The sequence below is a fragment of the Monodelphis domestica genome, chromosome 5 (genome assembly GCF_027887165.1).
Source record: "Monodelphis domestica isolate mMonDom1 chromosome 5, mMonDom1.pri, whole genome shotgun sequence".
Lineage (NCBI taxonomy): Eukaryota > Metazoa > Chordata > Mammalia > Didelphimorphia > Didelphidae > Monodelphis > Monodelphis domestica.
The window spans coordinates 298,317,687-298,331,731 of NC_077231.1; the positions used below are offsets into that span (position 1 = coordinate 298,317,687).

Below are 14,045 nucleotides of genomic sequence, written 5' to 3' on the forward strand. Positions count from 1 at the left end.
TAGTTAAGTGGCCTGATAGAAAGAGGGTGGGTAGAGGATGTGGCTTCAGCTACTTTCTAGTTGTGTGACCCTAGGCAAGTCATTTCACCCTCTTGACCTCCGTTTCCTCCTCTATAAAATGATCTGAAAAAGGAAATGGAAAGCCACTCCTATATTTCTGCCAAGAAGACCTCAAATGGGGTCATGGAAAGTCAGACACAACTGAAAATGACTGAACGCCACCACTCTTTCTATCTGTAACTCTTTTTTTAATTTGATCCAATAAGACGAAACCCTTGGTCCATCTGTCTGACCTTGAGCAAAATACTTGAGAGTTCTGAGCCTCAGTTTCCTGTCCTATTAAATGATACACCAATACACTGTTTGATTCTTGTCCAATACATTATTGGCTCTTTTTCATTTGGTTTGGGAACTGTAAGCCAAGGGTAAAGACTTTCCTTTGTACTGTGTATAAACGTGCTTTAATGAGAGATTCTATGGACAGGCTAAGTAGAGTCATTGAACAATGTTATTAAATTCTTCATTTCCTCTCTTATTACTAAAATAACCTTTTAAAGCCACATAATAGCCACTATTAGTTCACATAATCTCATAAATGAAGCTCTGAACTATGAATTAAGATGGAAATCACTGTTAGAGTTTTGCCTCTCTCCTTGATTTGCAGAATGAGCAAAAGAAAGACTGCTCAAGTTGCCTCAGTTTCCCCCTCCATAAAATGGGACTGTATTTCATCATTTGGTGCCAGTATTTTTATTTTCATTTTTTTCATCAAGATTTGCCATCTCTCTTTCCCTATTCATCCTCTCCCCTTTAAGAGCACCAAAAAAACAAAATCTCCGTTATGATCATATAATTACAATCATATAGTTGAAAAATGGCATAGTGGATAGAATGCTAGTCCTGAAATCAGAAAGATGAGTCTTCCTGATTTCAAATCTGGTCTTGGACATTTAATAGCTATATGACCCTGGACAAGTCACTTAATCTTGTTTGCCTCAGTTTCCGCTTCTATAAAATGAGCTGGAGAAGGAAATGGTGAACCACTACTGTGTTTATTAATGCCTAAAAACTTCAGATGGGGTCAAGAAGAGTCAGAAATGACTGAAACTCTGTGCCCCAGCACACTGAAATTTAGAGGGCAACATCGAAAAATGAACAACTGACCTTCCCCCTTAGCCTGTAAGAAGAAGTAGCTAAACTATACACTGCTAATAACAGATGTGTGTGAGTCACTAGGGTAACTGAAATCCCCAAAATTAATTTGTCTGAATTAATTAATGTTCTGAATTAATTTCTCATTAATTTATTTTGTGAATTAATTAAATTTCCTCATTACAAATTATACAGTTGATTTGAAAGTGGAACCACATTTGATTCTGTTACCTTCACTAGATGAGAATGCTTTCTGGTCAGCCCCTCACCCTTATAAAAGGCTCTGGCAAAAAGGGACACTGTGAAATACATGGAGTGAGAATCAGAACAGGCCTAGAGATGAGAGGTCCTGGGTTCAAATCTACCATCAGACACTTCCTAGCTGTGTGATCCTGGGCAAGTCACTTAACCCCCATTTCCTAGTTCTTACCACTCTTCTGTCTTGGAACCAATACATAGTATTAATTTCAAGATGGAAGGTGAGGGTTTAAAAAAAAAAAGTCCAGTCAGAGTGAGTAAAGGAGAAGTGGTCATTTGATGTCAGAAGATGTGGGTTCAAATCCAAATTCTGTTGCTAATTTCTTGACCAATCGAGGCAAGGCCTTTCCCAGCTTTGGGATTCATTTCAGATTTTTAAAATGATGGGACTGGACTGAATGGTCTCTGTGGTACCCTCCATCTCTAAATCTATGATCTTTCATGATCAACGAGAGCAAAAGCTCATAAAAGGAGACCTTCAAGAACAAAGGATGACCAATAAAAGGCAGAGTGGTCAGAATCCAAAGAGAAGAGGGGAGCCGGGGTGCGTGTTGCCTCATGGCCAAACCTCCCAACCCTGATGACTCATCTGCCGCCTAGTCCAGGGTTATAAAGTACATCGGGCCCTCGGGTGCTGAGTTCTTTGGAAGGGAACATGACTTTATTAGCAAGTGCTCTTTCTGAAGGGCTGAAATCAAAGGCCTGGCGGGATGGGTACCTTCTAATCACTGGTGTTTCTCCCAGCAACTGACACAGGAATTTGGACCTGTCAGAGTCAAAGGAGAGATCTCAGTGTCGGCACTTGCCTAGAATTCAGGGAAAACACGGCGAGGCTCTCTTTCTGTTTTCACTGCTTAAACACACCCATCACTCACTACTAACCATTTAGTCTGCTGTCACAATTCCAGCAAGAGGGGTTTAGATGGGATTAAGGGTAAAACACATGTAAAGAAGCAGAGGATATTTTAGCAGCCGCCCCCTGCTTTTATTTTCAGTGAGCTGCCCTCATTTTTGCCTGCCTTGTGCCTCATCCCAGTGGCCCGAGATGGATAAGCCTGAGCCTGTGAAAAGCCTTTTTATTTAGACATCATAGAGCCTTCGACCAATTTCGAGCAAGGCCGTCAGGAAAGCTGCTGTGGCACGAGGGTTCTCGTTCTCCTCACGGCCCTTCGGTTCCAACGTGCTTATGGAGCGTGATTCATGGGCCTTCATTCCGGACTGTCCAGTGGATAATGGCTGTACGAAACCCAGAAAAACAGATGTAGGCCCCGAACTTGGGCGATAAATTTTCGGTTTATGATTATGGGTTTCAAATGTGCTATGTCACTCTGACAAATAATACTGTAACTCAGAAACAGAATGGGTTTCTCTCACCGGTTCTAACTTTAGCTTTGGCATTTGTCGTCAAGAAGACTTTTGTCATAAAGTTTGTCGAGCTGTTCATGAAACACAGAAATGGAGAAATGAGTTGGTTGGGGTCAGGGAATGTTATTTCAAGTTGACTCCCAAAGGGGACGGGCTGAGTGCACCTCATTCTTATTTGAAGCTTAGAATTTAGCGAGTATTTAAAACGTGCGCTAACAGTTTTCGTTTCATCTTAGACAAATGAACCAGGCAGTTATTCACTCTTCACTCATGGATTTTTAGCCTGAAATGATCTCTAGTTAATGGTTTGATCATCGTGATTTATTCTGGTGCCTCTCCCTTAATTTGGCTCAAGAGGAGGAATTTGGGCAAGAGGAAAGATTTGGGAAGAAATAAAAGACCTAAAATCCCTTCTCACAAAAGAGATAAATAGTCTATTACTAAATCATGGGACGGTTTCAATAAATTCATCCTTGGGTTAATCAATAATAGTAACTGTTGTAATAAGCATAATTAATTCATCATGGAAAATGATAAATTGGCTCCCTAATATCGATGCATTAAGAAAAAGCCATCTTATTCTACTCACAAGTATTTAAGTGCAAATTACTGGCCTTTCATTTCCAAAGTGGCCATGGAGCCCTCTGTATTTTGGAGAAACTCCAAGAATTCAGTTCAGTTCAATGAGCATTTATTTAAGCACCTATCATGGGGTAGGTGCTGAGAAACTCTTTGCAAACAGAATCGTTCTTGCCCTCAGAGAGCTGACACTTCCCTTGGGGAGAGCACTTCCACTGAGGAGGAAATACAAATATGAGTGTGTGTGTGTGTGTGTGTGTGTGTGTGTGACACACACATCAGAATAGGAGAAAAGAGAAAAATCCAGAAAGTCCCTTTGGAAGAAAGTGTATTTACTGTGATCCTTAAAGAACTAGGGATTTGAAGCCAGGAAGATGAAGAAGAAGGGCATCCAGTCATGGAAGACGCCCTGTGCGAAGACATGGATGTAGGAGGCAGAATGTCCAATGTGAAGACCAGGATGAGGACACAGACTACTTGAAGGGTAGGACTGTGAGGGCAGTCTAGAACAGAGCTTCTTCGGTTTTTTGTATCATGGATCCCTTCTCAGAATCAGGTTTCTAAGTGCATAAAATAAATCCTGAGAATTACAAAGACAGCTAACTACCAATGGACCGACCAATCGATAAATGTTTATTAAGCACCTCCTATGTGCCAGGCACCGGGCGGGCTAAGTGAGAGGGGAGAAAGGGGGAACAAAATGAAGAAAAAGACAGTCCCCGCTCTTGAGGAACTTACGCTGTAAAAGAATGAAATGGTATTGAAATATGGTCTATAGAAAATGAGACTGCCATCACGTGTGATCCAACAGCCAGTATCATAATTAGAATCATTTTGAAACAGTGATAAGCAGAAATGATATTTTGAGATAGTTACCACAAGTAGAATGGGAGATGGAGATAGCTATGATTTCTATTGGCAACAGCGTTGTGGCTACCATTATTCTGTCTGTGGGTTCTTGACTACATTCTTAATGGAAGGAAATGATGAATTTTAATTAGAAGGATCTGGTCTCAAACACTAGCTGTGAGACCCTGTGTAAGTCATTTAACCCTCTTTGCCTCAGTTTCCTCATCTTCAAAATAAGCTGGAGAAAAGAATGGCAAACCACTCCAGTATTTTTGCCAAGAATAACTCAAATGGAGTCATAAAGAACCAGATGGGACTAAAATTACTAAATAAGTTAGACGTTAGTGAAAATAAAGATGTGATATTTTCCTCTCTTGATCAGGGAGGAGTGACATTCTCAGACCTAGGCTTTGGGATGATCAATTTGGCTCTGGTAGGGAGAATGATGAGGAGGGTAGGATGGGAGGTGATGAGGCTCTGAATGAGGGGGCTTTTGAGTAGAGAGAAGGGGAGGATCATTGGGAGGTGTGGTGAAGGCAGAATTGACAAGATTTAGCAACTGGGGGCTAGCTAGGTGATTTGGGGGGACCAAGAGCCATGCCTAGAGATGGGAAGTCCTGCCTTCAAATCTAGCCTCAGTCACTTCATAATTGTGTGATCCTGAGCAAGTCACTTACCCCCATTGCCTAGCCCTTACCGATCTTCTGCCTTAGAACCAATACACGGTATTAAAATTAAGAAGATAGCAACTGATTGGCTTTGGAGGGAGAGAAAAGGAAGTGCTGACTTCATGGATGGATGGATGGATGGATGGATGGATAGATGGATGGATGGATGGATGGATGGATGGGTGGGTGGGCAGTGGTGCCCTCAAAAGAATTAAGGAAGTTGGAGAGAGGAGAGTTTTGAGTTACATTCCAGAAATTCCCTTTCATGGTAAAAACACACTTTAATTTAGGGGGGTGTTATTTTCCCCCTTTTCTCATGAAGCAATTGGGGAAGTGTGATATCTCTAGCCTCTTGAGATGACACCACTGAAGTCATGATTTCTCTTATTCAAGAACTAAGATCTCGTGTTACATCTTAGCTTTGGAATCAGAAGCCCTGGGTGCGTATCCTGACTGGGACACTGACTAGTCTGGTAGCTTGGGGCACATTCAGGTCTCAGTTTCCTCATCTGTAAAATAATTGGTTTGAATCAGACAACCTCTCAAGGCCCTTCCAGCTCTCAATCTATAGTCTAACCAGAAGAGTCATAGATTTTTATGATTAGAAAAAGACCTTCCCCCAGGTTCTCTGTTACATTCCTGTTCCTACAAGGATGGGGGCAAAACCCTTTGGAAAGCCCCTCCCCATCTCCCTTAGGGAAGAAAGAACATTTCCCCAACTTTCCCTTTGTGACATCTGAGGTAGAAATCTCAAGGTCTTGAGATGGTTCAACTGAAGTCCTTCCTAGTGCATTGTAGACATGGCTGCTTTTTGTCACCTGTCCAATAGCTCTCCATCCAGTAAGCCCATCATTTAAAGCCACGGGAGCCTATTTTCCATGGAACTTGGATAGGGATCGGGAGGGGATTGTTCAAACAAAATTCAGGGGTGTACGTTTACTATGGGGTGACTTAGAAATGGCTTTTCAATGATCTTAATGAGAATATGTTAAGGTCTGGGCATCAGGAAGCTGGGAAAAGGGCATCTTTTCCCATCCCAGAAGTGCCTCCTAAAAAGCTCTCTCACAAAATGGTAGTTGTATACAAGCCACCCAGAGCAAGAAGCCTCAGCATCATCTCCTTTTATTCATTCATTCATTTGTTTGTTTATTCATTTGTTAATTCATTCATTCATTCACTCCTTTATTATTTGTTAATTGATTTGTTTATTTAGTCATTCACTCATTTGTTTGTTTATTTATTTGTTGATTAATTAATTTTTGTATCATTCATTTATCTTAATATCAAGAGGGTATGCTGGGAAGTGTAACCAGAGCTCTTTAAAAAGGGATCTTGGACCACTGGGCCCCATTACATGCTTTCCTCTCAACCCTTCAGAGATCACTTTGCAACTTTTCTGAGGGGAGCAGAGCTGGGGTACACTAACCTCCTGGGCCCCATATTTACTTTTATTTGTTTGTTTGTTTGTTTAGTTATTTATTTTTAGAAGCCCTCACTTTCCATACTGTGTATTGGCTCCAAGGCAGTAGAGTGGTAAGGGTTAGGCAATGGGGGTGAAGTGACTTGCCCAGGGTCATTAGGAAGTGCCTAAGGCAACATTTGAACCCCCAATCCTCAGACTCCAGACCCATTGCTTTCCCACTGCCCCACCCAGTCTGGTCTTTTAAAATACAAAAAATAAAAAAATAAAACACTCATGTTTGTTGAGCTACAAAGCAAGGTTCAGACTTTGCTACAGTCCCCCAAATGTCTAGTTTGTATCTTTCCTTCTAAAGGTTTGTCTGTAAACAAACATGACTTGGGGTCACGAGTGCGAGCTGAGTATCGGGAGGTTAACTCAGCCCGGAAACTTCCCTGCCTTAGTTTACTTCTCCGTAAAATGACCCAGACTGCAGTTCCGCCTCGTATAAGGCAAACAGTTCTGGATTTGAGCTCAGGAATCCCGTCGGTGCCTGGGCATGCTGGGACCAGCCAATGGATCTCTCGGGTTTGTCCTTCACTTAGAAATGAGGTGGAGCTGAAAACGAGACCGCCTTTGGAGTCGTGGGTTGCGGGTTCAAATTCTTACAACCAGGGGGCTTGGGGGAAAAAATCTCTTTAGCCGGGGAAAAGGAGAAGCGTCTCCCTGCTTTGGTCCCGTGCTGGGCTGAGCGCCGTCGCGCCGGGTATCCAGGAGGCGTTTAATAAATGCTGGCTGCTTGCTGGGCTTTTCGACCTCTCCCTCTCCCTTCCAGCACCGAAAGTGACGGGTGCGTGCGACCCCGACCCCGGGTCAGAGGGCAGCAGGGGGCTGGGCTAATTTGGCTGCCTCCCCTGCCTGCTATGGGTCGGGGAGGGATCTCCGGACGAACGACTGAATCCGCTCAGTGTGCCGGCGTTTCCCTCCCCGGGGGGACTCCAGGGGGACCGAGAGATGCCCGGAAGGACCGAAAGAAAGGAGAGATCGTGTAGGGAGATCCCCGGTTTTACAATCGCTTGGGGACGGCGGCGGCGGCGGCGGCTGTCTCGCTTCCTAGGGAGCGGGGAAATACCGAAGTTGCAAGGCATTTAGCCGAGCGAGGGGCGCACCCGGGCTGGAGGGTGGGAGGGGGAGACCACAAATCCAGCATAAAGGGAGAGGAGCCTCGGCCCCAACGGGAGCCAGAGGCAACCTTTTTGCGGTTTCTGTTCCCATTTAAAAAAAGGGGGGGGGGGAGGCCCGCGAGCAGGGTGGGAGGGGGCAGGGGTGGGGGCAGGCCCTTAGTTGTGGCATTGTTTCGGAAGGTGAGGGGTGGGCAGGAGCCCCCGATCCCGCCCGCCGCCCGTGGCTGCCTGCAGCCTGGCTGGCTGCTTTTGCAAGGCTGCAGGGCGATTTTAAGCTGTGTGAGAATCCTGGGAGTTGGTGATGTCAGACTAGTTGGGTCATTTGAAGGTTAGCAGCCTGGGAAGGGTTCATAGAAAGTTCACTCGCATATATTAGGCAATCCAATCTTTCATTCTGGGTGACACAAGGAGTAGGAAGTGAGCTGTTCAGAAGCAGAAGGATCTATTCTTTGCTGAAGGGGGGGACCCGAGGCTCCCCCATCCGAGGCGCTGGAGGACCGGGACTCCGGGGACCGGGACCGCCTGGTCCAGAGCTCCGCAGGCGGCCTCCGCTGAGGACCGTGCGTGGATCCGGGGGGGTTTCTGGGGGCGTTTCCCCAGTCCCGGCCCTTGGCATTGGCCCCGATCCCCCCCGCCCCGCTGGATTGGCTGAGCAGCCTGGAAAATGGTAAATGACCATTCGGATCAATTACAGGCTTTTAGCGGTGTTGTCTGTCATAATTCATGATTCGGGTCTGGGAAAAGGACCAGCAGCCCGGCGTGCCAAGAACGGGGCAGAGTTGGATGGAGTTGGGTGGACTTCTCCCGTGCCTCCTGCCTCTCCGCCCCTAGAGGAGAAAGCACTTTTGCAGACATTCTGTAGAGAGAGGGGAGAGATCATGTTTGACTGTATGGATGTTCTCGCAGTGAGCCCTGGGCAAATCCTGGACTTCTATACTGCGAGCCCGTCTTCTTGCATGCTCCAGGAGAAAGCGCTCAAAGCATGCTTCAGTGGATTGACACAAACAGAGTGGCAACGCCGGCACACTGCTCAATGTAGGTCCCGCGATTTTCTGTGTGTGTGTGTTTCTCCAGGTGTGTGGAAGTGTGTGCGCGTGTCCCCCCTCCCCGCCCCCACGCCTCCTTGCATGCAATAAAGATGTAATTGCTAGGACAAAGGGCTGGTTTGTTTAATCCTGGAGGAGCGACGTGCCCGCAGCAGAAAAGAGCCCGCACGGCGCCTGGAGTCCCCTCTGCCTCCCCTGGCCGCATCCAAGCGGCGCTGGGGCAGAGTTTCAGATTTGGGCAAAGAGAGGCCACTGAGAGAGAGATGGACAGACTGACAGGTTTTCTCCCTGCATTTCTGAATTCCGAAGTAGGCAGGCAGGCAGCAGGCAGGGAGCGCTAACTTTTCCAGCCTTGGGGATGACCCAAGAGTGCAGAGTAATGCAAATAGCGTTTGTCCCTCTCCCAGACTCCGGTTTGGGAGTTCATGGAAAGCGAGCGCCCTGGGAGCGCCCCCCCCCCCCTCCTGTTTGCCTTTGCTTGCAAAAGGCAATATTTCTTAGCTCTGACCTTGCCGCCAACTTTCTGGTTCACTTTGTTGCTCTAAGAAGTCGCTGTTTTGCTAGAAGACTCCCGGCCACGAACACCCCTTGTGTTGGGCCATCAATTATTTCCATATCTGGAGCTTCAGGCAGGGGGGGATGGAAGGGAGCGGGGATGGTGGGGGAGGAAACCCTTGTGCCTGGTAGCCAAGTTTAAAAAAAAATTGCTTGTATTGACTATTTGGTTATCTGATCCTGACACACTGGCGCGGCCGAAGCTCACAGTAGCGGGTTTTAACAGCCGGGCCTGGAGCTTGAGAAATGACCAGGAGGACGGGGATCTCCCACCTCCGAGCCCCTGCCACGGGGAGTCTGCTGGATGCTTCACCCGCCCTGACACTGATTTAGATGGACTACCGCGCTATCTATCAAAAGGTGTTTTTAGCACTTTCTTTGACATTCCTTTGGAACCTCAGCCTGGGGATCCACATCCACATTTTCAGCCCGTTTTCCAAGGGGGTCGAAGTCTCCCTAAAGGGAAATGTAGCTGGTTCTCGGAGTGCTTTTTTTTTGGGGGGGGGGGAATCTTAGCTTTAAAGTTCCTCTTAAACTTTTCTGGCTTCAAGGATCAGGCTGGCACCCAGCCCCAGGGAATCTCGGGAGTGGGATGGAGAAGAATCTGCAACTGCTTCATGCCCCCCTTTCTGCTCTTTCGTCCGCACCCCCCCCCTAAAAAAAGGTTCTGCCCACCAGAGCTCCTTCTGAAATGCAGTTTCTTTTGTGACGGGCTTTTTCTCTCCCCAGGAACCTCGAGGTTTGCCCTTGTACCCCCAGGTCTTCCAATGGGCCCCCACTGGCAACCGAGCCCCCTTAGCAATAACAAGAGCCCGTCCTGGGAATCCCTGAAACTTCTTCATTTTTTAAATTGCTAAGAGAGCCCGGATGCAAAGAATTTTGCGGCTAGGGAATTAGATCCCCACAGGGTGGGGGTGCACCCTCGGGAAGTTAGGAGACCCCATAAAGCTTTTACAGATAGTTTTTCCCGTTTGGTAATTGACCCCAAACTTGCCTATTAAGTTGTTGGAGAAGGAAAAAATGCTTTGTTTGCTCTAGCCCAAGTTAAACATAGGATTTGCCTTATCTGGGAAGGGCTATTGGTAAAAGTGTCATTCGCCTAGGGCCAGCAGATAAGAGGGGAGTGTTGATAACCGCGAAGTCCAGCTAATCAAAGAGGCTTGCTTTAGGAAGAGTAAATAAAGAAATTGGACAAAGGGATCTCAGGAATTTCAGTGTGTCTCCCCCCACACCCCACACCCCTTTTTTAGCTACTCGTCTGATCGGTCCTCTAGGACGGTTAAGTCTCCTGGCTGGAGGGAAAATGAAGGACCTTTAAAATATTAGCTGAGCTCTACAAATTTTCTTATCGTCCCAAAGCTCCGTCTTAACTGTTTGCAAAGCTGTAATGGTGAAGATAGCGTTCTAATAAGTGTGCCCTAGTCCCATTTGCAACCACAGTACCAGTCCTATCTATGGATGAAAGCTTATCAAAATAGCATCTGGGTTAGAGCGGCTGCAAAGTGAGCTAGGCTGCAGAGCTGCAGGCTCGTCCCCCTTCCCTGGTAAAACCTTTTGTTTTATGAATGCCCACACCAAAAAGAAATCCTCTTTTCCTTAACGAACAGTTTGGACCCTTCGGACAAAGAAAATACTGGGCAGACTTTTCCTCTTCTAAATTCTAGAGACCAGGCTCAAATTCTGAAAGGAACTGGAGGCTCATTCCCCAGTCATTCCGTTGTAGGGCTTTTTTGGAGGGGAGGAAGGAAAGATTCCCTCCCAAGTTATTAAATTAAAAGTCCCAAGGACAGTACAAATGAGAAGTTAACTCGTTAGATGCTTCCCTCCTTCCTTCCCCCACCCTCCCCTCTTTTTTTTATTTTTTATTATTTTTTTTTGTTAAGACAGAAAAATGATATTCGGGACAGCTGTTGGCCCAGGGCCTCTGAATTGCCCCGCTGGAAAAATGCAGAGCTGGGCTTAGGTGGATACTGAGGAAATGGAAGCTGCCAGTGCCTCCCCAATTGCCCTGGAACAATGGTCCTTCCTAGGGGCAAAGTTGCTAGGTTTCTCTCCCTATGCCTTGTGGAATGATCTTGGGAATGCTTGCTCTCCAGATGTTTGCTAAATTTATTAATTCTCTCTTTCAATGTCCCTATATGAATCCTGAAATCTTGTAGATTTAAGTATAGTCAGTTTCAGTGAACTCAGCACTGGGAGTCAGTTTCCTGGTTACTTTCATATGAATCCTGAAATCTTGTAGATTTAAGTGTAGTCAGTTTCAGTGGACTCAGCACTGGGAGTCAGTTTCCTGGTTACTTTCATCTGAATGCTGAAATCTTGTAGATTTAAGTATAGTTAGTTTCAGTGGATTCCTCGCTGGGACAACTCCTTGAGTCAGTTTCCTGGTCAGTTTTACAACCAAAAACTGTTAAGACTTTTTGCTAACCTGGTAAAAAGAGTTCAGAGATCATTTTCTTTGACTTGGGAATTTTGCCCCTGAAAAAGGAAGGATTGTCTATTCAAAAGACATACTGTCATAGGATGAGAAAAGACCTTTCCCTCCAGACTCATGACCTAATTTCTAAACTTTAAAAGTTTCTAAATCTTGTCATTGGGAGATTGAAAATGGGGTCTGAACATCCAAATTGGATGTGCTCAGTGTGACAGCGAGCTTCCCTCCCAAATGCAGTTTTGAACCAAACACTTCTTAGCAAAGGCTTCGCTGTTATTTTAAAGTAGGGTATAATTTTCTGCTTCTCAGCAACATGAGTGTAGAAGCTCATACCATCAGAAATAGGAGAAGCCCTTGAAAAGGGACTTTGGCTGAAACCTGAAAGGCAGCCCAGCCAGGGTGTGTTTAGAAACCAAAGCAGAAGAGGTTCAGCCTTGTAAGGTAGCAAAGTTTTCCTTCCCTGTTGGGGATTAAAGAAAAAAAAATCCTTATGGACATTAATAATGCAAACAGTTGTATAAATTGATCATTTGGTAGTTTTCATTGATCTGCAGTTTTGATGGACAGATTGTTGCTAACTTTATTGTTTTTCATGAAGCCAAAAGAATTCAGGATGGGGAGGGAGGGAATAGGAGAAGTAGAGATTTCCATGGAGACTCAAATTTCCCTTGGCATGGGACCCTTGAACTCCAAGATCTGAGGTTTGCAGAACCAGCTAACTTGGGACTCAGGCCTCCTGACTTGTCAAGAGTGATACTAGACTTCTGATGGGCTGCCTGGAAAGGGCAGACACTTTGAGGTTCAAAATCTGTCCAGAAATGGACCATTCTATTTTCCTCCTAATGGGGAAATGTTTTCATTTTCTTCCAAGATCTAGCTGAGAAATATTTTCATTAATTTTTCCTTCTAAGGGAAAGAGGGGGATCTAAGAAGGGAGATTGGCTTTTATACATTATATTCTTCTGGATCACTGGAATTCCTTGCATTCAAGACCTGGGGATATGGAGAAGGAAAGAGAAATAACATCTCATTGTCCTCTTTTCTTCTTTTCCTTCTCTTCCCATGCTTTCACAAAAGAGTGATGAAATGGAAATGCCATTGGATTTGGAGACAGAACCATTGGTTTGAATCTTGCTTTTGCTACTTATTATCCATGTGCCCTTAAGCAAGAGAATTCACCTGTCTGGGTTCTAGGTTCCTCATCTGGAAAAAGAAGGCAGCTAGATCTAATCATGTGTCTGTGTGTTTACTGTGTGACCATGGGGAATTTACTTATCCTCTCTGGGTCTAGGTTTCTTCATCTGTTAAAAAAGACGACATGTATTGACTGAATGGGCCCTGAGTTCCTTTTCAAATTCTAGAAATATGATGCTATGACTTTGCTACTAGTATGACCTAGGGTAAATCATTTAACCTCATTTAAAAAATAAATGGGATAGTCTCTTCCTTCCTTTGAGCTCTATCTATAATCCTATTTTCATCATCCTTTTTCCCATTCCCACCTCCCTCCAACACTTATGGAATGTACACTGGGTCCAAGGCCCTCTGGGAACAGTCCACAGCACAGATGTCTAAAAAAGCATTCCTGTCTGACCCCCTGGAGTTGTTTTTTTTTTTTTAACCAGGTTTTAATTCAGAAGGAAGAAAGGAAGGAAAGATGGAATTTTGGATGGGGAATCTGAATTTCTAGTTGGGAAATTACTCTCATTTGGAAGGAAGAGACTAAAAGGAAGATACTAAAAAAAAGTATCTATAAAACTCAATTACAAAATGGAAATACTGGTTCAAGTTTATTGAAACCTTCATCATGTGTGTGTGTGTGTGTGCGTGTGCGCGTGTGTGTATTTTCTAGAAGAGTTTCTTGATGAATTTTATGTTCCTGCTAATTCCCTCCTGCTTAATCATCAGTGTTTACACTTTAAATGTTTTACTATAAATTCATTAGTCTAACCTTCAATTAGCTGAGATGCTTGGGGATGGGTTTTCTGGTTGATTGAACATTCTGGTTAACTGAATATGGGCTAATCAGAAAATCCTGTTTGTTTCAACCCTCAGTGAATATAATTCCAATAATTCAGTCCATTTTTTCAGATTCAATATGTGAGATATTTGAATAGAATTGTGTTTTAAATTTGAGTGTTCTCTTTCCCCTTGAGCCTTCATTTTGAAAATGATTCTTATAGAGCAATAGTAACTCACATTTGTATTATTGCTATAAGGTTTGCAAAGCACTTCTTACACATTCTCTCTTTTGAGCATCAGAACAACCCTATAGGAGGTGTTGTCCCCATTTTATAAATGAAGATTCTGAGGTTCAGAATAGTTCAATGAGATGTTCATTATCACACGGCTAGTAAGGGGTTATGATAGAATTGGAACCAAGGCCTTCTTGATTCCAGGCCCAGTGTTCTATCTCCTCTGTGACACTTACTCTCTGATTTGTAGCCCATACAAAGTGAAAGAGATTATCCTGAGTATATACTGACTCTAGGATAAACCCCAGAAGTCATGGGATCACCATGGTTAGCATTAGAAGGAACTTTGATCATCTTCTGC

General features: G+C 44.7%; 1 protein-coding gene across 3 annotated transcripts in view; it reads left to right on the plus strand.

Moving 5' to 3' along the window:
- RARB (retinoic acid receptor beta) overlaps positions 1 to 14,045 on the plus strand; it is an 865,852-nt gene that overhangs the window by 661,033 nt on the left and 190,774 nt on the right. The window contains exon 1 of one of the 3 annotated variants that reach the window (XM_001369850.4): positions 7,723 to 8,489. The exons of 1 other annotated variant lie outside the window; for it this stretch is intronic. In XM_001369850.4, the coding sequence (XP_001369887.2) occupies positions 8,126 to 8,489 (364 nt within the window). In that variant the 5' untranslated portion in view covers positions 7,723 to 8,125. Of the gene's footprint in view, positions 1 to 7,722; positions 8,490 to 9,276; positions 9,416 to 14,045 lie in introns of those variants that run through there. One more of the 3 variants, XM_007505179.3, reaches the window with a different exon arrangement.